Genomic DNA, 26,435 nt, shown 5'->3' on the forward strand with positions numbered 1-26,435 from the left:
TATGATCAAACAGATGTTGGCAATTTGATCTCTAGTTCCTCTGCCTCTTCTAAATCCAGCTTGAATATCTGGAAGTTCTCGACTCATGAACTGTTGAAGGCTCGCTCGGAGAATTTTCAGCATTACTTTGCTAGCAGGAGAGTTGAATGAAACTAGGAGCCGTGCTGTGTAGGGCCACCCAACATGGATGAGTCGTGGTGGAGAGTTTTGACAAAACATGGTCCGCTGGAGAAAAGAACGGCAAACCGCTTCAGTATTCTTGCCTTGAGAGCCCCATGAACAGTATGGAAAGGCCCCACAAGCCGTGCCAGAGACAAACAACAACAAAACAAGCCTTGGAAGAGTGTGTGACCTTAAGTAGGTCAGCTATTCCCCACCAAAAGGAAAGAAAGGAAAGGACGTCACTGCCCCAGGCGACGTCCTTCCCGCCACACCGGGCTCAGGACCTGCCAAGCGACCAGTGACCTAGTGGGTGCCCGCGGGTGCCGAACCTACATCCAGCCCGCATGGCTGTGAGGATTCAATCACTGAGCACAGAGCTCGAAAAAGCCACGTTCTCTGCTGTCCATTAAGCTCAACCCCGGGAGAACTGATGGAGCAGGTACTGGACTCTGCAGACCCCACCACCCTCGCGGCATCCAGCGATGAATACCCTCCAGAGACGGCTGCAGCCTGGGCCCAACGCAAACTTTCCTCTGGCTGCCCCGAAGCCCGATCCTGAATGAACCTGGGCCATTCCGCCCCCCAGAGCCCAGATCCAGCAGGGTGGTGGCTTCGCGGGGCCCAGCTGGCCCACTCAGAGGCGGCGCTTTGCCTCCCCCTGCTGGCAATGCTCCGCCAGGGTCCCATTTCCAGAGCAGATGACCGGCAGGAACACCTCCGGAGGGCCCGGTGAGACCCGGTGAGTCCTGGCTGTTTACTGTGTATATGTCTGCCCCTCACCTGGCGCTCAGGGCCATTGCCTGCGACAGTGCTGTTGTCCCATTTCACAGATGAGGAAGTTGAGGTTCAAAGAAGATCACTTCCCTGAGTTCGCCCACTCAGGCCAGAGCCGTGTGACTCCCCAGGCGGTGTCCTCTCAACTCCTCGAGGGGCCACCTCCCTTTGGAGGCCTGAAGAGCCTCCCTCGCTCATTCATCACCGTTCGGACAGAGAAGCCTGTGCTCAGGGAGGGGTGTGCCAAGCTCATGTTGCCAGGAGTCAAGGCCACAGCCAGCCTGGCACTTGGCAACTTGCGAGTGTAGGAGTTCCTCCAGGCTCTGCCCTATGCCCGCTCCAGTCTGGATCCCCCGTGCCCCCGGCCTCCCGGTCGACACCTGGGACTGAGGTCACCATGATGCTGGTGCTTGGGGTCTTGCCCTCCCGTCCTAGCTGTTCCCTTGGCTGATGTGTGTGAATCATGTGCTGTGCCAAGGGGGTGCAGATGCAGCTGGCAGCCAGAGAGCCATGTCCTGCCCTGGGAGGTCATCTGAGGTCCGACTCTCCCCACCAGCCTGGCCCCCACAGCCTTGCCATGCCCCTAGGGGACCCTGGGCTCCTGGCTCTGGCTACTGGTCTGCTAGGCAGCCCGGGGGAGGTTAAAGAGATGATGTCACTCCTGGCTGGAAAGTCCCTGAAGGCTTCCCTTGCTTTCAGAAAACAAGCGTGAATCCCCTCACGGGGCCTGCAAAGCCCCAGGCAATGCACACCCACTGGCTCCCATGCCATTGCCCGCCTTCTGGGTTTGCCCATTGCCCCTCCAGAAGCTTCTCTTCACTTCTGCCACAAATGCTTCTCCTTTCCCACCCCCTCCCACCCCCCAGCAGGTGGGATCCAGGCCTTTCCAGGTGCCCCCACCTACCCTGAGCACACTCACAGCTGCCCTGTGTCCAGCTCCCCAGGGGCAGAAGCCATGCTGGTCTGCCCCATGGCTACAGCCTCAGCTCCTCCAGGTGCCCAGGGCTTGGTGGGAGCCCAGCAAACATCTGTGTTCAGCTCTGAGACAGAGGGGTCCCAGCGCAGATTTTCCTGTGTTCTCTGCTGCTACTGCTAAGTCGCTTCAGTCGTGTCCACCTCTGTGCGACCCCCTAGACGGCAGCGCCCCAGGCTTCCCCGTCCCTGGGATTCTTCAGGCAAGAACGCTGGAGTGGGTTGCCATTTCCTCCTCCAATCTGTGTTCTCTACTTCACCCTTATTGCTTCCCCGGTGGTTCAGCAGGAAAGAATCCGCCTCCAATGCAGATGTGGGAGACTCGGGTTCAATCCCTGGGTCAGGAAGATCGCCTGGAGGAGGAAATGGCAATCCCCTCCAGGATTCTTGCCAGGAAATCCCATGGACGGAGGAGCCTGATGGGCTACAGTCCGTGGGGTCTCAAAACGTCAGACAGGACTGAGTGACTGAACACTACATGCTTAGCACCTGGCTCTTACGAAAGAAGTTCTCCGAGACCTGCGAGGTGCCAGATGCGTTTCCAGATGCTGGAGGTGAGGGCCAGAGCTACGTTCAGGCTACAGTGACACTCATGTGCTGACATTTACTAAACCTGGCTGGGTCAGGGCTTGGCCTGGGTGTGGAATGGCCTTACGCCTCACGGAGACGTCTCCCACGTCTCACCTTCAGCCTGGCCACACACCAGTAACCAACCTGCACGAACCCCGACAGCTGCCCCTACACGCACAGCAGCCCAACACCTGAGAGGCCCAGCCATCCGCGCCTCTGGACCCGCCTTCTCCCAAAGGAACTGGCCGCCACCCCTTCCTCTCCAATCTTTCAGTCCGCCTCAGCCCCATCCCGCTCTGGAAGCCATCCCGGCAGCTCTTCCCACCTCTGAGGCCCTGACACGCTTTCTGCCTGGACCACCCAGCCAGCCCCGTCTCACAGAGGTCGCCCCTTCTCCTAGGCCGAGCCGGGCAGGCTGCCTCCCACGCCCTCAGCCTCAGCATCCAGGACTGAGGGGGTGGTCAGGGCTGGAGCAGAGCAACTGACCTGCCCTACACACACCCACGGGTCACACCTGATGCCCTGAATAGAGAGAGGGGCACGGGCTCCTGGCCACAGACCACCTGAGACGGCTGCCCAAGGGCCCCGGTGAGGTCTGCCCGGTAGGCTGGTCATCAGGGGATACTGAGGGGGGCCTCTGACCCCCCGACAACGTGCTCAGCAGCTAGACCAGCACTGTCCAATGGAAATGCAATGCCAGCCATAGGTGGGATTTTAAATTTCCTGGCAGCTACATTAAAAGGAAACATGAAATAAACTCGAATAGCGTATTTTATTTAACCCAATATGTCCAACATATTTTCATTGCAACAAGTAAGGCTGTCACTGAGCCAGTTCACGTTCTTGGCGCCGAGGCACGGCCTCTGTACTTGGAGCCCACCTTGGTTTGTAGCAGCCACCCTGGAAGGTGCAGGCTGGGGGCAGAGGCACATAGTGTGGCAGGACAGCCCAGCTCCTGGCCTCTGCCTCTGTCCACAGCAGTCCTGTGTCCCCTGTGCTCTGGGTAAGTGACTACAGCTCAGATCCCAACTGTGCCCCCAGGAGAGAGTGGCTGATTCTAGCCCACTTCTGGAGATGGTAATATTTGTATCCAGCCTCCAAGTACGAGGCAGGGGAGGAGCTGGGAGAAAGGAGAGAGGAGTGGACAATGCAGGCACAAGGAGGGGTGCCTGCCAAGTCACAAGCAGCACTGGCCGTCACGGTGGTGCACCCCCCGGTTCACATGTGGCAGAAGTACCCTTTTCCAGCCCCCAGACTGCCCAGGTGCTCGCCCTGCCTAAACCCAGGGTGACGAGGTCAAGGAAGGTGACAAACGGCACACCGCACCTAGGCAGTAGCTTGGGTCTTAAAGCAGATGGTCTGTGACTCAGAGCCCTGCCTCCATGGCCCAGAGGCTTGATGGCTCAGCAGTGGGCCCAGGAACCCTCTCCTGCACACCAGGCTACAGATAGAACCACAGAGGGATTCCACACAGAGGCTTAAGAGGGAGAGAGGAAGGGAGGGGAAAAAGCCCTAAGCCCTGATCACGACTTTCCTTAGAGTCACTCCGTAGAAGTCGACACCATGTCTCTTTCACATCCTGCCCAGGACCCTGAGGTCTCCAATTTGCCCTGGGCAGGTTGCTTTCTGCTGCTTCCGGTGTCTTCAGGTTAGAGCTCAGTGGGGCTGACCACAGGGCTCCTCGAGTCACCAAACAGGAAGTCTGGGCTCAAGCTCTTGAGCTCAACTTGAGGAGCGCTGACCCTAGGAGAGTCACTGCTCTCCCTTTGGGGCGAGGGTGGAGGTGGGTGGGAACAGCGACATCTCCCTGCAGGGTGGCTTGCTGGGACTAGCGACTGCAGACTGGTGGCTCAGATGGTAAAGCATCCGCCTACAATGTGGGAGACCCAGGTTTGATCCCCGGTTCGGGAAGATCCCCTGGAGAAGGAAATGGCAGCCCACTCCAGTACTCTTTCCTGTAATATCCGGTGAACCAAGGAGCCTGGTAGGTTACAGTCCGTGGGGTCGCAGAGTCAGACACGACTGAGTGACTAAACTTTCACTTTCAGTCACTGTGGAACACAGTGACCACCAGGAAGAAGGGGACGGAGTGGTGGGGCCCAGGGCTGTGTTCTACTGCGTGTTCCCTAACTCTGTGTTTGAACAGGCTGGGAGCTTGACTTCTGCAAGGCAAATGTTAGCTTAGCACAGTGGCCACGTCAGATGGGCTGAAAGTCTCCCCACACCCGCCCAGGGCGCTGACAGCGCGGCTGCTCCCTTGCCAACAAATAGAACCACACTCCTTCCTTCTTCCCAAGCTCCTGGGTCCCACCAGCGCCCAGGGTGCCCTCCCACCCCAGTCAGGCCAAAGCACAGTGGGCAGCGCTGCTGGGAGCTCAGTGGCTGGGTGGGGGACAAGTGGACAAGCCCCACGTGGCACTCCTGCCCTCCGTAAGGCCTTGGGGCCAGCCGGACAGGCTGCGGCTCTTCCCTGTGCCAGGCCGGCGGCAGGTGAGTGCCCTAGGTCAGGCTGGCGGCTTCTTCACCTGCCTTTTCTCACTGGGAGAATGAGGTTCCCAATGGCAGAATCCTCTCCTCCCTAAGAGCCTCTATGAGTGCAATCGGATGGTGTCTCCGGGTGGACACCGGGAAGGGGGAGCGACCACAAGGAGGCACAAGAGAGTGAGGCCCAGCGGCCCAGCCTGCCACTCGGTACCTCGGGGTCGCCGTCTTTCAACACAAATATCCACTCGACAACGGTTCGGGGAAACCACACAGAGACCCTAGCTTCCGTCCCCAGGGCATCACTAGGCTAACGCCGCTCACTGGGAGGAGAGTTAGGGGCCTTGATGGGGTTTAGGGCGGACAAAAGGGGGTCCGGAGGCTGCGCGGCCAGCGCCGGGGGAGCGCGGGTAAGGAAGCGACCAAGCAGAGCACGTGTCCGCGGAAGGCCACGGCCGAGCCGGGGTGCGGCGGCTGGGGACCGCAGGTGCACAGGACGACCCTCCTGAAGCGGGAGCCAGGGTGGCTGTGGACTGGGGGCCAGGCCGTGTCTCTTCCTGCTCCATTGGTACGCAGCGGGAGGGCTTCCAGAGAGCTACCGGTGAGCCGGGACAAGGTGGCGGGGCAGATCTGGAAGACCCAGCAGCCCGGGGCGGTAACTAGGCAACCCGCGAGCCGCCGCGAGCCGCGCACGCGCAGCCCACGGGGGCGGCCGGCGCATGCTCGGTGGCCTTCCGCCCGTCTCAGGCTTCGGAAGTCCAACGGCAGGACGCGAGGAACGCGCCTGCGCCAAGGCGCCCCTCCGGTTCTCGGAGCAGCCCGGTAGCCGCTCTCGGCTGGGGTACCTGCTGGCGTTCAAGACTGAGCCTTTCCTTGGGTATGCTGGAAGGCTCCCGACTCTTCTCACATCCTCAGGCCAGAAGAGGCCGGAAGAAAGAGCCAGCATAACCCGTACGACGTCCCAGAGCGGTGCTCGCGCGCCGGACCGGGCAGGTGGGCGAGGGGCGGGGCCCCGGGGATGGGCGGTGGAGAGCGGGGGGCGGGGATGAGGGGCGGGACCATGAGAATGGGGCGGGACTGGATGCGGCAGGGGAAGGGGCGGGGCCCAGGGGTGGGCCGTGGAGAACAGGGGCGGGGCTGAGGGCGGGGCCATGGGAATGGGGCGGGACTGGATGCGGCAGGGGCGGGGCGTCCCGAGGGCCCCTGCGAGGGGCGTGGCGCGCGCTGACGTCTCTGTCGGACACGTCGGCGGAGCGGAGGCCGCGGCCCCCGGAGCCGGATGTGCCAAGATGGCTGCCGCTGCTGCTGTGTCGGCGCTTGTCGCAACCGCCGAGCCGTCTTCTTCGCGCGGCTCTTGAGGAGCCGGAGCCGGGGGTCGCGGAGCGAACGGGCAGGAGCCGGCGGGGGCCTCGGCCTCCCTGCAGCGCGCCGGTGAGGGTCTGGGTTGGGGCGGAGGGAGGCGACTGGACCGGGCCCAGCTCGAAGCGAACGGGAGCGTCTCCGGGGAGCCGCCGGGGACCTCGGGCGGAGGCGCCGGGGGGTTCGGGCGGGAGCCTGCGGGCCGAGCAGGCCAGGCGACCACCATGAGTGCTGACGTGGCCCCACACCTGCACAGGCTGTCGGGTCAGTTGTGTGAGCCCTGGCCGTTGTGGTCTCGGTGTGGGGTTATGTTGGAAAGGCTGGAGGAAAAGCCAGACCTGCAACTCTTTAGAGAGCAGAAACATCTCGGGAATTCCTTTCACAGTTTAGCGTGCCCTTTGCTTCGAAGGGTCCGCGGTGTGGTTTCTGCTGAGCCGTGCCGGCGTTGAGGTACATTGACATTTGAACCGAGGAACTACAGCCTTGTTGAGTCTATTGGTAATCTCGTGGGGAGGTCACCAAGATGTTGCAACCGAGGTCAGGCACTGTGTTTTATATCAAGGGGCAGAGGAGTGTGTCCACCAACCTGCCCTTTCTGTGATGAAAGTATTATTGTAGAGCGTCTTGGACGTGAGACAGCCACCTAAAATCAGTTTTGCTGTTTTATGTAAAGTTTTAAGTGGCTTGGTGGTTGGGTTGCTCGTCTTGGACGTGAGACAGCCACCTAAAATCAGTTTTGCTGTTTTATGTAAAGTTTTAAGTGGCTTGGTGGTTGGGTTGCTTATTAAGATTTTGTTCGATGTAGAGGTTAACTAGAGAGGTGTTTCCCGTCCCTGGAAATGGTTAAGAAGCAAACTTAAGTCACAAACAGTTGTTCCTAGGGTGACACTTGCTCAGGTGTCTGCACTGCCCTTCTTCCCACCTCCCCCGCCCCACTGCAATGCTCTTTCTTAGGGTTCCAGGTGCTCTTGTCTTGTAGAGATCCAGCAGGAGGCAAAAAGTCCTTTCTTTCTTGTTTTTTGTGACTCATAATGCCTTAACAGCAAGTTACTGCAGTTTAAGTCTCAAAAGTTTTCTTTAGGGTAGCGTGTAAATTTTAACACGGTTCCCTCCAGCCTCTGTAAGCATCTTGACTTAACGTCAGAGTGTCCTTTTGGCTCTTTGTTGCTTTGGGCAGTGTTGAGAAACCCCCTTCCTTTTCCCTAGCATCTCAGTGTTTGATTCTGTACTCAGCAGCGTTGGGGGTCTGTGCTGTCCTTGTGCCGGTATGCCATAGTCTGATGGATATGTTGTGTGGCAGTCGCCTCAAGGGCAGAGCCTGGACTCCCCAGTACTTCTTGGAGCTCCGGTTGGTTTTCATGCTCGTGCTTGAGGCAGCTGCCCTAGCAGGAGAGATGTGTGCTTTCATTATCTCAGTTCAGTAGCCAGAAATTTATATTGAAACAGGTTGTGCTTATTTCAGGTAGATCCAAGGCAGCTTAATTGAAGAGCTACAGTTATGAGTAATATATCTTTAGGAAGATCAGCTGGTTTCTTTGAAGCAGTCTGCCATTTTTAAAGTTAGATGACCTGAGGCTACAGAATGACTTACTGGACAGAATGAAAGTCCCTATAGTTGAGATAAACGATATGTGCTTGCATTGTTTTTCTGCTGATGAATAGAGAAAAAGATGAAAAGAATAATGTTCAAGGCAGATCATTGTTCCAAATGAAACAGTTTATTGTTGAAAAGCTCTTAGTGGTCAGGGGGAGAAGGGGAAGCTACTTTGGAGGGAAGTGATAGTGTCTGCTTATGAAGTGATCCTTAGGAATTGAGAAAATAATGCTAAGAAAGTTTCTGCAAGGAAAATAAATGAGTATAAATGTTTTGTGAAATTTAGATTCAGGTAAGATTTCGCTCGTAAACAGCTGTAGGGATTAGGGCCTCCAGAATCCACTGTGAATAGAATTTCATAAGACTAAACCCAGAAGGAACTTTGAAACCATCATTTCAGTTCTCTTGCTTTATAGATGAAGGAATCGGGTCACTCACGGAGCAGCGGTGCGGCTGGGCCATTCAGCTGGCGCCCAGTCCTTTTCTCACGGTGACACTTAAGGAATTAATCCTGTGGGCCTATGCTCTGTATTTTATTTTTTAATATATGCTGTTTAGTGTGATTGAGGGTTTCCTGTTGAAGTCTTCCAAGGAGGAGGCCATGTCTTTGGAAGAGGCCTTGGGTGCCTCCCTTTCACATGTAAGAGGAAGAGGCTCTGCTCTTCTCCCCTGGGTCCATGTAAAGCTGAGCAGTAAGTGTTCTTAGTTTTCAAATGACAGCTTAGAACCAAAGGAAGTCGCTGATGCAGTTCTTCGCATATTTAATTCCATGAAATCTGAGTGAGTGTCAAAGTGCTTGTCTATTGGAAAGGACTCCCTGTTGGCCCGGGAGAAGGCCCTGTCGGAGCAGTAGTTGCAGCGGGCAGCTTTCGTTAGGAACTGACTGGATTTAATGTGCATTCGTTCACTTTTCCTTTTGCCAGAATTTCTTCTGTCCAAGGACGGAAACGTGGTGCTTCATGCAGATGACGCTGCAGAGCCCTTCTGTCACTTCTCCCTTTGGTATCGGCTCTTCTCTGTGATGGGCTCCTCTTAATCCATTTGTGAGGGTGTCGCTGGGGAGGAGGGCTGACACACAGAAGAGGAATTTGTAAAGAGACGGTACTTGGATTTTTGTCTTAAAAGTGCAGATTAACTGTTCAAGATTATACTTAGTATGTTTTATTAAAAAACAGACAACCACAAAAGACGCTGTAAAGAGGATTTCTGCTCCTTTGTTTTCCGCCAAGGGCTTGAGGGCCGTCTGCTTATTACTGACAAGTTTTGAATGAACTTAGTTGCTCAGTTTTAGCACCGATTTATGGTTACTTGGGATTTTCATTCCAGGCATAGTTGTTACAGCTCCAGTCATCAGACGCAGCTTGTTTTGCTGATGGTGTGCAACCCGTCACCGTGTGGAAAAGGAGACATTTTACAGGCTGGGATAAAAGGTGTTTTAGGCACATAGAATTCAGATAGTTGTTATTTTGCAGCTTACCTGACTCTGTGCTTTATAACGCTTTTCAGTTAAAATGGAGAAGCAGGCTTTTAACTTTGGTTTTCCTTTCCAAATATAAAATTGACCTGTGTGAAAAGTACGATATGTGATCTTAAGAGAGGAGGCGGCTCTTTCCGGACTTAGTGATAATTTGTCGGAAAATGTGGAGGCACTGTGTACCTGGTGCCCCGTGTTGGGTTCTGCTTGGTCCCTGCCAGCTTGCTGAGGGCATTGTGGAGGCAGTGGGCATTCCACATGGGTATGTAGCTCGGTGACATAACTGAATTTCACAGAAGGGCAGTGACTTGTCTGAAGTCACTTGGCCGGCCCCAGCACGGCCAGCCTTGGCATCCAGGCCGGTGTTGTTGCTCCCAGGATAGCAGTCCTCTCAGGGGTGGGCGAGGGGTGGGTGTATCCCTCAGGACTTACAAGATGCAAAACTGTTTTCCCATTTTTTTCATCTTTCTCAATTTTCCTGATTGTAGCCAGGACTATGAATAAATGGATTTTATGCTAACTTTTTTTTCCTCTTTTTCTTTTTCAGTTCAAATTAAGGAAAGCCTCCCTCCTGCTTCTTTCTGCAAGCAGCATCTCATTGTGCAAGAGCTCAGTCATGCAGCCGCCGCCCCAGGCCGTCCCTTCGGGCGTGGTCCGGCCGCCTCCGTCGGGGAGTCCTCAGACCATGTTCTGGTCTAACAGCCCTTATAGGAGACAGGCCGGCAGTCACACTCCGATGGCCCCGATAACCTGCCCACTGCAGCCAGTGACAGATCCTTTTGCTTTCAGTCGACAGGCTCTCCAGAGTACATCGCTGGGCGGTTCGTCTAAAAGCAGCCCGCCCATTTTGCAAGGCCCACCCTCGCCATCATCCCTGCAGCGTGCTGGTCTGCCCGTGCCTCACACAAACACTGGGGACAGCTCCCAAGGGCCCTGCGAACCTCTGCCAGGGCCTCCGGTGCAGCCCAGGGCAGATGCCAGCCCATTTCCCGGGGCGCCGATGCCCTCGGCCTCACATGGGCCCGAGACAAACAGGAGTGCCAAGGCTCCCGGCCCAGAGCCTGAGCTCCCGAACCCGCCGTACCCTCCACAGTACATTCCAGCAGTGGGGTCCAGTGGCTCTCGCGGGGGCCTTCCGCAGGGGCACGTGCCTCGGCCTGACAGACCCCTGAGCCGGCCGAGCCCCCCCGACAGTGCCGCACCCCCAGCAGCACTCCCGCTCCCCCCTCAGCCCTGCCAGCAAGTGCCTGGGCAGTGGGGGCCAGGGCAGGGAGGCCCACGGCCCCCGGGTCAGCAGTACTGGCCTGGCCCAGAGGGACCCCCGCAGATCCCAGGGCCCCACGCCTCCAGCGTCACCCACTTTCCCCCTCTGTCCAGCCTGCATCAGCATCCTGGCCATGAGCAGCTCGGCCCCCCGGCATCCTTACCAGGACCCTCAGCCAGTGACGGAAGAAACGAGGCCGTCTGCCTGCCCAGTGGAGACCACTCAGCAAATAGCTTTGATCCAGAGAGCGCGTTCAGGCAGAATTCCAGAGTTGGAAATGCTCGGGCAAACCAGGAGCTCAGGTCGAGTCCTGGAGTGAACAGAGAGCAGCTGTCGGGCCTGGCTGCCGTTAGCCCGCTCGCTCAGGGAAACGGCCTGGAAAGCCACTCGCACTGCTCGCCGGGGGCCGGGGGTGCCTGGACCCCACTGGAGGCGGGCTCGGGCGCACTCGCCATGTTTTTCAAAGGAGGAGAGACAGAGAATGAAGAGAACCTCTCGTTGGAAACAGCGGGCTCTGCCGGGCAGGCCGACGTGGACGGTTTCTGCCTCGGCCAGCTTCCCACACGTGTGGGCGCAGGAGGCGCTCACCAGGCCTTTCCCAGAGGCTCCAGCGGCGAGCCCACGCAGCTGGGGGGGGAGCCACAGCCTTACTTCCCTCAGTCTGCAGGTAGCCCTCACGAGAAAGCAGCCTCTAAGGTGGCCACCGTGGATGTGTGGGCAGACACGGCCCGTGCAGGGGCTCAGTACGAGAATGTTGAGAACCTGGAGTTCGTTCAGAACCAGGAAGTTCTGCCGAGCGAGCCCCTCAGCATGGATCCTTCCTCCCCAGGCGATCTGCTCAGGTGCGGGCCCCTTCCTGGCCCAGCTGGCCCCAGGCTCGGTGCGGTGGGCCCTGTGGGAGGCGGGGGCCTGAATCTCGAGGCCCTGGATATGACAGCGCGCCCTGCACGGTCTGACAGCGTGTCGTCCGGTTACAGCGGCAAGAGCCACCGGGGCCTTCCAGGTGCCAGGCTCCGCGACTCGGGTACCTTCATTCAACAGGAAGTGGGAAAACCTGAGGATGAGTCTCCAGGGAGGTTTTTTAAGCAGATCGATTCTTCTCCTGTCGGCGGCGAGACAGACGAGACCAGCAGCCAGAACTACCTTGGCAGCCTGTCCCAGCCCTCGACCCCAAGCCCCCCAAAACCTACGGGGGTGTTTCAGACGAGTGCAAACAGTTCTTTTGAACCCGTGAAATCGCACTTGGTTGGAGTAAAGCCCGTTGAGGCAGATCGCGCCAATGTGGTGGGGGAGGTGAGGGGGCCCAGTGCCCGCCAGCAGCACAGGGCCGCCGCTGCCACGCCTGATGCCGCCCCTGGCAACCTGGAGCAGCCCCCCGACAACATGGAGACCCTCTTCCCGCCACAGCGCTGTGTGCCACCTCTCGCCACCCCCCTGGAGGCCGGACGTGGGCTTCTGCAGGCCACGGGGCCGCCCTTGGAAACGGTGCTGCCAACACCTGAGAAGAGGCCCTCGACCAGGGTGCAGGGGCCTGTGAAGTGTGAGAGCCCCGCAACGACCCTGTGGGCACAGAACGAGCTCCCCGATTTTGGGGGCAATGTCCTTCTGGCCCCAGCGGCTCCCGCGCTTCACGTGCCAGTGAAACCTCAGCCGTCTGAGGTGATCCAGCCCCCAGACGCGGGGGCGGCACGGCAGGTGGGCTCTGGCGGTCAGAGTGGGGATGGCCTTGGCGCTTCTGAGAACCTGGAGAACCCTCCGCAGCTTGGCGAAGAGGAGGCCCTCCCGCCGCAGGCTGGCCCCAGCTATGCCAGCCTGTTGTCCTCCCCACCCGCTGAGTCTTTGCAGAATCAGCCCATCTTGATCGCCCAGCCCGATCAAAGCTATAGGCTGGCTCAGCCTGTCAACGTTTCTCAGTCCTTACCAAATCCTGACGAGAAGGCTCCATCCTGGAGAGACTCTTCGGCGGGAGATAAGCCCATAGTCAGCGGCCGGGCTGCCGGGGGTGATCCTGGAGAGAATGTACCTTTGTCTGGGATGCCAGCTAGCTCTCTCATCTGCTCGCCTCTGCCTAACCATCTGGCTCAGAGTCCTTTTCCACAAGTTTCTGGTACCTATGACATGGTTTCTAATCAAGCTGCTAATTTGCTGGTTCAACCGCACTCTCATCCAAATACCTTGCTTCCAGAAGGTCAGAAGGTCCACAACGCAGAGAGTGTGCCTCCTGAGGAGGTGCCCAGTCCTGCGGGGTGTGCAGGCCTGGTGTTAGTGCCGCCTGCAAGTAGCACCTCCCTGCCTGACAACAGCAAGCCAGGCCTCTGTGGCAGGCGGGACGGAGCTTCGGGAGCCCTGGACTTCATGTTTGGTAGGACTTTGGAAAATCCTGCAGGAGTGTACAGCCTGGCCCACGTGGATGGCCCAGCCTCTGTTCAGCAGCCCGCTGCCAGTCGTCGGCCGCCTGGGCCTGGGGCGAACACCTCGGACCGTTTCTATCAGCAGGTGATGAAAGAGGCTCATGACCAGCCTGGTGCAGAGAGAGCCCAGCAGGAGCTGGCACTGCCACTGCCTGCTCCACAAGGGCCCAGAGCAGTGCTTCCGGAGCCATCAAACCCGGGGAGTCCCCCGGTGCAGGCACAGCCTGCAGACCCGGCCCGGCCCGCAAGCCCAGCTCCTGCTGACGCGGGTCAGCAGCTGCTGCCCCGGCCGCCTCGGTCCTCCAGCGCCTCTGTTGTGTCCACCAGCTCGGGCCAGGCGGCCCCACGGCCCGACCAGCAGTGGCTGCAGCCCCCGCCTCCCGACCTGGCGTCCTACTTCTACTACAGGCCCCTGTATGACGGCTACCAGCCCCCGTACCCATACTCCGCATACCTGCCGGACCCTGGCCCAGCCCCCCACTATTACCAGGTAGGGCCACGCTCTTGCGCGGCTGAGCGCTCTGACCAGAGACCTCTTTCTCGTGTCCTGCCCCGGGGCAGGGTTCTGCGGTCAGTCCTGAGGGGACCCATGGTCCCCCTGCTGGCACACGCCTCTTCATGAGCTTCCTGAGAAGGGTGTTCCCCATCGCAGCTCCTTCTGCGGACCACAGCCCTTCTCCTGGAGGGCCGTGCTGCACACGGGCGTGTTTTAGTTGGGGAGAAGCGCTGCTTCATTTTGGTGTAGCACAGCATGCTCCAGCTTACGTGAGAAACGGCCCTCACTTCCTGTCCCGCCCACTGGCTTGCCACAGAGCCTGAGTTCTGGGTGGCACATTTTGGGAAACTGGAATAGCTTCTTGAAGTTTCTTTCGGGTTTTAACATCAAAAACTTACATGAGAAGCAACAGGAAAACTTTAGTCTTTTAAAGCCCTCCTTTAGGGTAAAATTGTTTAGGGTAAGAAATTCGGTTTGGGATGTAGCGTGGGTGAAACAGTTGAGAGCAGTGGCGCTGTGCACACTTCAGGACCTGGCCGTGGCAGAGGGGGCCGCTGTGCTGCGCAGGGGATCCTTTCTCACCTCTCTTCACGGTGAGCCAGGCCCACGAGTGCTGTTAAGTTTCCGTTTAATCCTGCTTTAGGGTGATCCACGTGGACACACCTTTGGTGGTCTGCTTGTTACCATCTCATGTCCTGGCCCAGCATTGCCACAGTCTGCAGAGGCAGGATTGTGGACCTGGAGTTTGGAGTCCCTTGCCTGACGTGGGTGTGGACCCCACACTGGAGGCCCCACAGTCAGAAGCAGCTGAGGGAGCAGAGCTGTGGTGGGCTGGGGGCCACCTGGGGGTGGGGCAGCCTGAGGGCATTCAAGAATCTCTGTATGCATGGGAATGAGTTACACGCCTAACCCCGAGACCTGGGAATCTGAGAGCCAGGAGGAGCCCCAGAGACTTATTTCCATGGAAGGACCACCCTCTGCAGGAGCCCCGGGTGGGCCTGCAGAGTGTGGAGGGGCCCGAGTCCCAGCCAGCTCCTGGCACTGCTGTGTGTGTGTCGGGGGGGGGCGGCCAGGCCCCAGCGGGGGTCAAGGGTAAGTCCACGCTGCGTGCTGTCTCATTCTCTAGCAGCTCTTGACAGAGAATCAGGCCCTGAGACAGGAAGGACAGGTCTGGCTCGTGCCCGGGTCGCCTGTCTCTGCGTCAGGTTCCAGCATGGCCGTAGGGCCACAGGGCTGCTGCATCTGGAAGGGGCTGAAAGCCTCCTGAGGCTAGAGCGTAGTCCTCTTTTTGGGGTTGTCTGTGCCTGCGGGACCCAATCCCAGGGGACCCAGATTCTTTTGCTTGCTTGAATTGGTGCCTGAAATGGGACCCCAGGTTGTGGGCTCTCAACACCTACTCAGGTGAGACCTCAGGAAGCAGAAGAGAGCCCTTGAGGCTCACCTGGGCATGGCCCGCTGCCGTACAGCCGTCTCCTGAGCCAGGCCAGGCTGTCTGCAGAGCCTCACCGGGGCCGTGAGGGCCGTGCGAGGTGCTTGCGCAGGTGGCTCTTGGCATCTAGTGACCGTGTCCTTCTTCCAACAGGACATCTATGGCCTCTACGACCCCAGGTACAGGCCCTGTGACAGCGCTGCCTACATGGATCCCTGCCGCTACCCCGAGCCCGAGCGGCCCAGCTCCCGGGCCAGTCACTGCTCCGACCGCCCGGCCGCCAGGTGATTCACGCTTGTGTTGCCGGCTGTGGTGGTAGCTTAGTGATTTGGAAGAGAGCACGTTTTTGGAGAATCATACAAGCCTGTTGAATGTGGGTTTGAGTTGCGTGGGTGCGGACAGATCGTAGGATGCACGGCCACAGGCATGTCAGCAGCTGGGCTTGGTCAAGCCAGACCCTGGGTGGGGCCACCCTCGAGCAGGGCTGCTCCCGGCCTGGGCAGTGGTCCTCTTGCCTGTGGTCACATGGCAGCTTTTAACCTGTGGAGGTTCTTCCCCACAGTGGTTCCAGGCGCCCAGGCCAGGCATGCTCAGGCTGCGACTTGGAGTGGTCTGTTGGCGACAGCAGCCGCAAGCCTGGGCTGTCTGCCTGGCACTGCGTCCTGGGTCGGGAGGCCCCCAGCGAGCTCTCTCTCGCTTCTCTACCTGACTGAGTGCGTCTTGGTTTTGCAATTATAGATGAGGCATTTTGAAAGATCCTTGGCGTCGCACCTTCAGCTGAATAAAAATTTAAGCAGGTCACGGTCCTCCCACTCAGGGGCGTCCGTGGGTTAGGGTCCAGCCTCGCCACCTGCCATGGTGCCTCCTGCACTCTGGCACCCTCAGAGGTGTCCATGGGTTAGGGTCCAGCCTTGCCACCTGCCGTGGTGCCTCCTGCACCCTGGCACCCTCAGAGGCGTCCGTGGGTTAGGGTCCAGCCTTGCCACCTGCCGTGGTGCCTCCTGCACCCTGGCACCCTCAGAGGCGTCCGTGGGTTAGGGTCCAGCCTCGCCACCTGCCGTGGTGCCTCCTGCACCCTGGCACCCTCAGAGGCGTCCGTGGGTTAGGGTCCAGCCTCGCCACCTGACGTGGTGCCACCTGCTGTGGTGCCTCCTGCACCCTGGCACCCTCAGAGGCGTCCGTGGGTTAGGGTCCAGCCTCGCTGCCTGCCGTGGTGCCTCCTGCACCCTGATACCTCGTCTTGCAGGGCCGGGTTTCTGCAAGACTGTGAGGCTCCTTCGGCTTGTGATGGGGAGAGAGTGGCGTGGGGGAAGGCCGTGTCTCCTACTACCTTACAGACTTACAGCTGCTCCTGCTGCGTCAAGGCCTTGGTCGCTCATCTGGAGAGCGAGCTGGGCTGGTCCGGGTGGAACCATGTCCTTGGGGAGGGACGCACTCAGCTTCAGACCCCTGAGCTCTGGGCGCTCAGTGGGAGACTGTGCCCATCTGTCCCCTGGGAGGCGAGGCTGGCGTCACAGTGGGCGCTCTGATCTGGGAGCACAGCAGGCAGGTGTTTTCTGGAAGCCCTGAGAGGCGAGGGAGGACGGGGCAGGGCACGCCTCGCCCTTCCTGTCTCCTCTCCAGCCTTCGGGTTAGTGCGAGGGGCCCGTGTGGGCTGTTGCAGTGACTGAGCAGAGGCAGGCCCGGCCTGTGGTGTCCAGGTCCCCTCTGCATCCTCACCGCGCCCTCCTCCCCGTGTGTGCACGTATGCAGACACGCATGCAGGCCTGCGTGCACGTGTTGAGCATCCATGACCTGAGGGAGCTGCTGGAGGGAAGAGAGTGCCCTGGGTGTCCATGTGGAGTCCTTGCTGCTGGGCGACGGGGCTGGGCGAGCAGCACGGTGGCTGTGCCCCACCCCGTCCCACTCAGGGCGCATCTCTGGACCCCCGTGTTGGGGCCGGCGGCGCCCGAGTGCTGCCCCAGGGCCCCCAGTCAGCGGGTGCTGTTCCTGCGGTGGGGGGAGGGGGACGTTCTTCAAGGGCAGCTGCACCCTGGAGTGAGCCATTTCCAGGGGTTTGCAGTCACAGTTTAAAAATAAGAAGTGCTATTGAGTCCTTCCAAGGATCTTCCTGACCCGGCGGGCCCGGGCCCGCTCGTCCTGCAGTAAGCGGCAGCAGCGCTGGGCAGTGAGCTGGAACAGGTGCGGGCCTCCTCGCCTTTGGAGGGCACACAGTCACAGTCGGGGGAGGGTGTCACAATCAGCGCTAGCTTGGTTTCCGCAGCTCAGTGCTTTTCGCTTCTGCTGAGCATGATCCCAGAACCGGGAGAGCCTGCTTCAGCGTTGGTGTCCACGGGATGGACTCCTGAGCGCATGGGAAAGCGTTGGCTCTCTTTTGCTGAACGGCACTTCCCGAGCTGCTCCAACAGATAGATGTCAGTTCGCTCTGTGGTAGGGAGTCCTGTAATCTCACTGTCGTCACTGGCTCGGGTCTCCTGACGGGAGTTTTCCCACAGCCAAGGTGCCGTGATGAGTGCCTGTGGCTCTCGGTGTGGGCTGGAATCTAGTCATACGTTAAGAAGCAGCGCCTCTTGTTTTTTAACCGTCCTGCGTGTGTGTGTTTTTCAGGCAAGCGTATCCTGAAGGTTACTATAATTCCAAAAGCGGATGGAGCAGTCAGAGTGATTACTATGCAGGTTGCTATTCCAGCCAGTACGATTACAGAGGTGCGTTCAGAAGCTGTCACGGGCTTACCGCAGCAGACGCGCGTTCAGACCTTGGTGCAGCCAGGCACAGGTGGCGGCATGGTGGACTTTCTCAGGAAACTTTTCCTTTTGATCAGTCGCATGATTTTATCTAATAGCCAAAGTAGCCGAAAGTAATTTGCATCTAGAAATAATTATATTGCTACTGTTTATTGATAACTATCACTCAAGTCATAGTGGTGTATTTCTATCACGTTGATAGATTTCTTTGCCTTGTTAGCAAAGTATAATTCTTGGTGGTACTAGAGTATGTGGCTTGTCCTTACATGGCTGTTAAAATTGACTGAAATGAAATGAGGGGCCGGCTGCTCCCTGCACCAGTCACACGTGATGTGCCCGGGGGCTGCGTTTGACGGGAGCCCTCTGGTCGGACAGAGCAGACGCAGGCGGCCTGTGCCCCTCCCCTTCAGGCGCCGCCGCCGTCAGGCGGGGTGTGCGTCTTGGCGAGCATCCCCTGAGCAGCCCTCCTGGGCCCCCTGCCTAGCCATGGCCAGAAGCAGGGTCCTGACCTGCAGCCGTCAGCCCAGCACTGCCGCCTACTTCCCATCTTCTGGGGCTCCACCTCCACTCTGTATTTGCACTGCTTTACGCATAATTCTGCACGTGCTTGCCCCAAACGGTATGTCTGGATTGTTTATGATGCTGACTTTGGGAAAATAATCTTTCAGTTTGAGAGTATTTTTAGATTTTTAATTGAGATATAGTTGATTCAGTGTTGTGCCTAATGCCTGCTGTACCCAAAGCGGCTCAGTTATACACATGTATTGGTTCTTTTTAAGTATTTTCCATTATGGTTTGCTTCAGGAGGTCGGGTATAGTTCCACGTACTATGCAATAGGACCTTGTTCATCCCTTGAGAGTATTTCTTAAAGCTCTTTGGACCACGTTAGAGAAAAGAGATGAATGACCTTTTTTAATCATGTGTTGAGTTTAGCCAGTGGGCTTTGAAGAAGACACGCCGGATCCTCTCGTGCCTCAAGTTCGTGATCCCCAGGGTCGTGCTGCTTTTTGGGTGGAGAGTTTGGTTCCTCTTGGAGGCTAGGAGCATCCTTCAGTCCTGGGATGGCCTGGTTTCTCCAGTGGCAGCCAGAGGAATGTCTCTTTCACGTTGTACTGACCTGGGGATCTCCTTGTAGACCCAGGTCGCTGGGATCGGCTCTACTACAGCTCCCGGTTCAGGGACCCCCGCTCCTATGACCGGAGGTACTGGCACGACGCGGAGTACGACTCGTGCAGGAAGGAGGGCTATGCCTGTGGCGACAGGTGGGCAGAACAGACTCCAGCGCGCAGGGTGGGCGGGGCAGACTCCAGCGCGCAGGGTGGGCAGGACAGACTCCAGCGCGCAGGGTGGGCAGGACAGACTCCAGCACGGAGGGTGGGCAGGACAGACTCCAGCGCACAGGGTGGGCAGGACAGACTCCAGCGCGCAGGGTGGGCAGGACAGACTCCAGCGCGCAGGGTGGGCCGCAAGTCAGCCGGGCCTTTGCTCTCGGGTCCTGCTATCCGCTCGAGAGCTGCGGTCGCGTCTGGCTCCCAGGCACCTGTCACTGTCAGAGGAGGGTGAACTGGAGGTTCTTTCTTCGGGCTTTTGGAGGGGAACTGACTTTAGAACAGCGCCGGGAGTCAGTTCAGCCTCTTCGCGGGTCCGTGAGAGGTGTGACTGCCTTGGAATGGACCCCCAGCCTGTGTCTCTTGGTCTCAGGCAGGGCCTGAACTTGGCCTTGGGTGCAGTGACCCCGCTACAGTGTGGGCTCTGGCGAGTGTCATTCCTGGGGTCAAGACCCTGGGCGCCTCAGCCGTGTGCAACATAGGAGCCTTGCCTCTGCCTGCCACCTCCTCCAGGCCCGAGAAATACGACGACCGCTACAGGTACGACCCCCGCTTTACCGGGAGCTTTGACGATGAGCCCGAGCCACCCCGGGACCCTTACGGGGAGGAGGCAGACCGGCGCAGCGAGCACAGTGAGCATTCGGCACGGAGCCTGCGCAGTGCGCCCAGCCTGCAGAGCCGCCGCAGCAGCTTCAGCGCCCACTCCCAACAGGTAGGCAGGGGTGGGCTCCAGGGCCACCTGGGGTCACGTGGGCAGCGAAGGGACTTCACCTGTCTGCTTTGTGCTCCCAAAGAGTCAGGTGTACCGGAGTCACAACGTGCCCTCCGGGTCCTACGAGGTGCCCCCGCCGCCGGGCTCCTTCCATGGCGATTACGCCTACGGCCCCTACGGGAGCGACTTCCACGGCGCGCCAGGCTTTCCAGAGTACGGCTACCCCGCCGAGGCCAGCTGGCCCTCCGTGGAGCAAGGTGTGTGTGGCGAGGCCCTGGGTGCACACGGCGCAGAGCGGCCCAGGAGCTCCTGGGATCAGCGTTTGTGCCCGCAGTGAGAGAGGGGCTGAGTTATGACTCAGGGAGGAACTGGTGATGGTCAGGCCTGGGCTTCCCTGCCATGCAAGGGTGCTGTGCCCAGTATGCCCTGAGGGGCGGCTCTCGCCACGCGAGGGCGCTATGCCCAGCGTGCCCGTCCTGAGGGGCGACTCTTGCCACGCTGTGCCGCTTGCATCCCTGGGGCTGCAGTTTGGTCCACAGGCCTGGGAGCTGCTGGCCTGTCCGTTACATCCACTTCAGCGCAGCGCTGCCTTCAGGCTTCCTGCCCAGTTAGCTCCCCACGTGGAGGGACAGCACCACCCCCATCCCCCCACCAAGGCTGGCCGCACGGGTGCGTGGCTCTTAGAGGAAGCCTAGTTCTCCTTGAAAAGCTCCTGACCATTTCCTTATCGCACGCGCTGCACCTCAGTGCTCCTTTGAGATACTCGATCACGTGCTGTTTCTTGGGAAACTGGACAAGTACGTGAAGTTTGGAACAAACAGTATAAGAGGTAACTGGTGGCCTTTCTTGCATGTTCTGTGCTTGGAGGCCTCCCTCCCTGCTTGCCTGTGGTGTCCCACTCTCGGTCGTTGCCTCGCTGCACCGATGCCGCTCTAAGGTCGCAGCTGTGAGGAGCGCGCAGGGGCCACCTGAGCAGGTTTCTGTTTTAACAACACAGTGCGTCCTGATGGCTTTTAAAGGAACCTTTTCATTTTAGAGGAGAAACTGCTCGTTTTTAATGATTTGTGTGACCCACACGTACGTTCTCCTTTTAAATGGGATGTTTAGTAGTTGAAAGTCAGCTGATCTGGATAGTCTGTGATTCCGGCTGTCTGAGTGCCTTAGAAGTCCGAGCTGTTGACCTAGTTGGGAAGCTTTAAGCAGTGGCAAGCTGGCGGCTCTCTCACTTGATCCCCGTGTAGCTCCGTCGAGACCCTCTTCTCCCGAGAAGTTCTCGGTGCCTCACGTCTGTGCCAGGTTTGGTCCTGGGGGCCAGCTCATCAAAGTGATTCCAAACCTGCCTTCAGAAGGACAGCCTGCACTGGTTGAAATTCACAGCATGGAGGTAATTCCGTGGGGAGTGGTTCCGTGTCATCATTCAGCGCCCCCCACCCCGAAAACCTGCTTTGCAGCCTGTCATCTTCACCTTTCGTGTCGCTGCCTGAAAAGGCGATGTTAGGAGATGGTATTCTGGTTCCGTTCTGTCGTCTATGTTTCCTCCCAGAAGTCAATATTTTGTTAGTAAGAATTTTGGGGGGTTTTGTGGTTCGTTCCCTGTGTCAGGAAGATCCCCTGGAGAAGGAAATGGCACCCCACTCCAGTATTCTTGCCTGGAGAATCCCATGGACGGAGGAACCTGGTGGCTACAGTCCACGGGGTCGCAAAGAGTCGGACACGACTGAGCGGCTTCATTTTTTCACTTTTGTGTTAGACTTGGTATTATCCTGTGTTCATTTTTTGTTGTTGTTTGATTTTCTGATTTTGAAGGGAAGGCTCTATAAAAGCTCGTTTTACCAGTGATCTGGAGAGTGGGCAGAGGTGCTTAACGACCTCGGGGGCTAGTGTGGGGCACTCCAGCCTGGCAGGCCTCTTCCATTGTGTGTATCCAGGCCCTGCATCAGAGTCTGGGCAGGAGGAAGGGGTCTCACTGCTTAAGTAAAGTTTGGAAGTCACTGTCGCAGAGCTGGCTTGCCCACGCTCAGTGACAGAGGTGCCGCCCCCATGGGGGGACAGCCCGTCCCCAGGACGGTGTCCGTAGCTCTGCCAATGTGGCCAGCAGACATGGGCTGGGCTGGGCGGTGCTGCACCCCCCGCATGAACCGCTCTCCCCATCCCTCTCCTGTCCCTGCCTAGACCTTGCTGCAGCACACACCGGAGCAGGAGGAGATGCGGGCCTTCCCAGGACCTCTCGGCAAGTACGTGCCCACAGAAGCGTTCTCGGCGCCCGTCCGCTGGCCGTGCTGAGCACAGCCTGGCAGGCGCAGCGGCTGCTGTTCACTGAGTGTGTGTTCTTTTTGCAGAGATGACACCCATAAAGTGGATGTTATTAATTTTGCACAGAACAAGGCTACAAAGTGTTTGCAGAATGAAAACTTAATAGACAAAGAGTCTGCGAGTCTCCTCTGGAGCTTTATCGTCCTGCTGTGCAGGCAGAACGGGGTACGTGTCTCCCTCCTAGAGCATCCCTTCTTGTCGGCTCTAGTCCAGGGGTCCTTGGCCACCAGGAAGGTCAGGCAGGATTTCTGGGCCAGGCGTTCCCGTCCAGGGCGTCCCCCAGGAAGCAGGAGTCCAGCAGGGCACGTGGCTTGGGGTAAAGGGAGGTTTGGCCTCCCCATTGTTGGCCTGCCCAGCATGTGCCGTGTGCCGTGTTGCTCCCAGCGAGGGGGGAGCAGCTCTGCGCCCGAGTTGGTCTGACGGCCCCTCCCTAACCAAGGCTGGGATGGTCTTGTCCCCTCAGAGGGTCTGTCTGTGGTTGAGCCTGCTCTCCCTCCTGGCCCTCGCAGACCGTGGTGGGCACAGACATTGCAGAGCTCTTGTTACGAGACCACCGAACCGTTTGGCTTCCTGGGAAGTCGCCGAATGAGGCCAACCTGATCGATTTCACCAACGAGGCCATGGAGCAGGTGGAGGAGGAGGAGTCCGGCGAGGCCCAGCTCTCGTTCCTCACGGACAGTCAGGCCGCCAGCACCCTCGAGAAGGACACGGAGCGGTTCCGGGAGCTGCTGCTCTACGGCCGCAAGAAGGTGAGTGACCCCCGCTGGCGTGTCGTCTCTGAAGGTGCGAACGGTGGCTTATCCTGAGCGCTGCTTGTGGTCAGAGCTGCTGGTTCCATGTTGAGTCACTCGGCAGATGAGCAGGCTTGAGCCTGGGCTGTGCCCCTGCTGAGTGTGGTGTGGCTCGGGGTGAACACGTGCACAGGACAACATCCGCGTGTCCTGGTGCAGTTGGGGCGACCGCACCATCACTGCCGTGAGCGGGCGGGCCCTGCGCTGGAGTGGAGCGGCGCCATGGGGACACGCCCTGCGCTGGCTCCGTGCAGGCACCGGGCAGTGCAGACCAGGGTCCCAGTGGAACGCTTAGTACAGTAAGGAAATGATCTTGACATGGGCAGCTTAGAGCTGATGGAAATCCCCCAACCTGTTCATGTAATTACTGTTTGTCTCTACTACAACCTTTTTGCCTGTTGGTCAGAAGTTTTCTGAATTGAGGCCCAGGTTATTTGCAGAAGGGGGCCTGCTGGTGCCAGGCAGATGCCCAGGGCCAGGGGTCATTCTGGGCCTGGGGAGTCAGCAGCCTCGAGGCCTCGGTCACAGCAGAGGGGACGGCAGTGCTGCTGCCCCACTGGCCTGGTCCCAACAGCGTGTGTGCCCTGGGCCGATGCTGCCAAAGCAGGGCGCCTCCACAGCCTCCTGCAGGGGCTCCGACCAGGGGGAGGCGTGGAGCCCAGCTTCTCTGCGCCTCTGAGCGGGGCACGGGTCTCGCGGCCTCCCGTCCGCTTGGTTTTTCACCTGCAGTTGCACCCTCTGCTCGCTCCCCACGGCGCATGCGCCAGGGCCCCTGTCCTTCTCAGGGTTGAGACACACTATGCTTTGCAGGACGCCTTAGAGTCTGCAATGAAGAGCGGCTTATGGGGTCACGCCTTGTTACTCGCCAGTAAGATGGACAGCCGGACACACGCCAGAGTCATGACTAGGTGAGGAGTCCTGCTGCGGCGCAGCTATGGGCGTGCCCGTAGGCCACGGCCCGGCCTCCTGCTGTCTGGGGAGCCCACAGGCTCGAGCTCCTGGCGGAGGAAGCTGGGGAGGCCCGTCTGCCACATCTGGCTGCAGGTTGCCTGGGCCCTCCTCCTTGGGTGGTGTGGCTGAGGGCTTTAACTGTTTCTGTCGACTGCAGAGTTTAATTCTATAAAATCTCAATGAATTCTGTAGTCTCTCTCTACTGTAGCCATTCAAAAACTCTGGTGTGTACGTTTGGCCCAGGTCAAGCATCAGGCCAGTCACCAGATGGGCGGAGGTGAGACCAGGCTTGTTCTGTGTCTTGTTTGCTGAACTGGCTGAGCTTCCTCTTTTTATGTCTGCTCAGGTTCGCCAACAGCCTTCCGATAAACGACCCCCTGCAGACCGTCTACCAGCTGATGTCAGGGCGGATGCCGGCCGCGTCCACGGTCAGTGGGTCCTAATGGCGCCTCAGCTCGGCCTCTGCGCAGAGCCCGCTCCCACGCTGCCGTCCCGTGCCTGCTTCCTCCTCAAACCCACGTGCTCGAGCCCTGCAGAGCTGGGTGTCCTGTGGCTGAGGGTTCTCTGCTTGCTTCTGGTTTCAGTGCTGTGGGGATGAGAAGTGGGGAGACTGGCGGCCACACCTGGCCATGATCTTGTCCAACCTGAGCAGCAACGTGGACGTGGAGTCTCGAGCCGTGGCCGCGATGGGCGACACCCTGGGTAGGTCGCAGAGGGCTCCTGGCCTTGGTGCTCCAGCCCGAGACTGTCTCTCCGTCTGGGGCGTCTATGTGTCCCTGGGAGCGGAGCGCGGTGCTGTCCCGGAGCCCGAGCCCGCCTGCTTTCTCTCCCCTCAGCCTCCAAAGGGCTCCTCGACGCCGCGCACTTCTGCTACCTCATGGCCCAGGTCGGATTTGGGGTGTACACCAAAAAGACCACAAAGCTCGTCTTAATTGGGTCAAACCACAGGTAAGGGACATGTCAGCGTAGTGGCGCCCGCGTCCCTTAGGAGGGACAAGGCCCCCCGCAGCGGAGGGAGCTGCACGCGTGGTGCCTTGTGTGCTGGCCCTTCGGCTTCCAGGGGGCCCGCTCTGGCGTGACACGATGCCTGTCCACAGTTTGCCATTTTCAAAGTTCGCGACCAACGAAGCGATCCAGAGGACAGAAGCCTATGAGTACGCGCAGTCCCTGGGGGCGCAGGCCTGCTCCCCTCCCAGCTTCCAGGTGGGCCCGGACTCCAGCGCGCTCCTGGGGGTGGGCCTGGTCAGTGTTCACAAAGCTGTAGCTATTACGGGTTTTATTCAGAGAAACAAAAAACGTGAAACGGGTTTGGAGATCTCGAGGAGGTCTTAACCAGTGACTCTCGGGAACGGAAGCCTGTCACTTTCAGAGTTCTGACTGTGGTCTGGTTCTCAGTGTTCTTAAGCACTGAGAACTCCACTGTTTGGTTGCAAGTTCTTTCCTATCAGCTGTGGACAGTGTTTCGGGGAGGGTGGTACCTGACGGGACTGTGCGTGCGTGTGTGAAACGGCGTGGCATGTGGGTGCCAGCTGAGCAGGGTGAGTGCAGTGGTGGGCTCCCCAGAGGCCGTTGTCATGGCACAGGCGTGGCAGTGCCCCGTGCTCACTCCGTGGCTGGGAACGCTGACGGCTGTGTTCCGGGCGTGTGAGTTTCTCAGAAGCTTAGTTGTGTACTCTGATCTAAACTTACTGGGGGAAGGGGCCTGGCTCTGCTGTGAGCAGGCGGGGTGGGGGGCGTGGAGAGCGCAGAGAAAGGATGGAAGGGCCAGGGCAGGGGCGGCCGGGTGCAGGGGGCGGCCCCGGGCAGCTCAAGCACCGCTGAGCTCGTCTGTCTGTCTGTCTCAGGTGTTCAAGTTCATCTACTGCTGCCGCTTGGCCGAGATGGGGCTGGCCGCGCAGGCCTTCCACTACTGCGAGGCGATCGCCAAGAGTGTCCTGGCGCAGCCCCACAGACACTCGCCGGTGCTGCTCCGCCAGCTGGTGCAGGTGACGCCCCCCCCAGCCCGGGGGCCCTCAGGGGCCACAGTCACACAGCGCTCAGATCTCCCGACCCAGACGAGTCCTGCACACTCTTGCGGGGGAGTACCTCAGCACAGGGCCCTTGGGAGCTTTGGCGTGAGAAGGGCCCGCTTGCAGGAGGCCCACGTACCCGGGCACCCCAGCCTCGCACTTGGCACCGGGGGCCTCTCTGGGCTGAGTCCTGGCTGTGGCCCCAGAGCCCCAGCTTCCTGCTCCGTGAGACAGCACACGGCGCCCTGCCGGCACCCAGCGTCCGCGTGTTCCTCTGCCTGGAGGTGGCACTGAACCCGCGCTCTTGTGACAGGAGTTTTGCCAGGGAAGCTCTCAGAGTCACAGGAGCCACACAAACGGGCTGCCGAGCCCTCATCTCTGCCTCACGGCTCCAGCCGTTACCACGAGGCCAGACTTGCTGTCCACTCCCCCCACTGCCCCCCAGAGAGAGCGTGAGTGCGCCTAGGGTGGGGGCACCTCGGCGAGTAGAGTCCAGTGGAGGTGGGCTCAGGCCCCCAGGATCTGTCCAGGGTTGTGGCCTCTACGGCCAGTATAGGGGGTGCTGACATCCCCGGCCCTCTCCTCATGCGTGCACAGTCC

General features: G+C 59.1%; 1 protein-coding gene across 5 annotated transcripts in view; it reads left to right on the forward strand.

Moving 5' to 3' along the window:
- Nucleotides 1-4,223: 4,223 nt before the first annotated feature.
- SEC16A (SEC16 homolog A, endoplasmic reticulum export factor) overlaps nt 4,224-26,435 on the forward strand; it is a 32,279-nt gene continuing 10,067 nt past the window's right edge. For 3 of the 5 annotated variants that reach the window (XR_009599720.1, XM_027966167.2, XM_027966168.2), the window contains exons 1-17: nt 6,231-6,390; nt 9,934-13,551; nt 15,140-15,270; nt 17,594-17,691; nt 18,867-18,993; nt 19,573-19,771; nt 19,854-20,028; nt 21,013-21,155; nt 21,944-22,005; nt 22,111-22,249; nt 22,594-22,833; nt 23,686-23,783; nt 24,173-24,254; nt 24,411-24,528; nt 24,663-24,774; nt 24,924-25,029; nt 25,671-25,811. Coding sequence is in view for 2 of the 5 variants with exons in the window: in XM_027966167.2 (XP_027821968.2) it covers nt 10,003-13,551; nt 15,140-15,270; nt 17,594-17,691; nt 18,867-18,993; nt 19,573-19,771; nt 19,854-20,028; nt 21,013-21,155; nt 21,944-22,005; nt 22,111-22,249; nt 22,594-22,833; nt 23,686-23,783; nt 24,173-24,254; nt 24,411-24,528; nt 24,663-24,774; nt 24,924-25,029; nt 25,671-25,811 (5,520 nt within the window). In the remaining 3 variants the exon portion in view is untranslated. Of the gene's footprint in view, nt 4,969-5,741; nt 5,953-6,230; nt 6,391-9,933; nt 13,552-15,139; nt 15,271-17,593; nt 17,692-18,866; nt 18,994-19,572; nt 19,772-19,853; nt 20,029-21,012; nt 21,156-21,943; nt 22,006-22,110; nt 22,250-22,593; nt 22,834-23,685; nt 23,784-24,172; nt 24,255-24,410; nt 24,529-24,662; nt 24,775-24,923; nt 25,030-25,670; nt 25,812-26,435 lie in introns of those variants that run through there. The other 2 variants (XR_009599722.1, XR_009599721.1) reach the window with 2 other exon arrangements.

Source organism: Ovis aries, chromosome 3, assembly GCF_016772045.2.
Source record: "Ovis aries strain OAR_USU_Benz2616 breed Rambouillet chromosome 3, ARS-UI_Ramb_v3.0, whole genome shotgun sequence".
Taxonomy (NCBI): domain Eukaryota; kingdom Metazoa; phylum Chordata; class Mammalia; order Artiodactyla; family Bovidae; genus Ovis; species Ovis aries.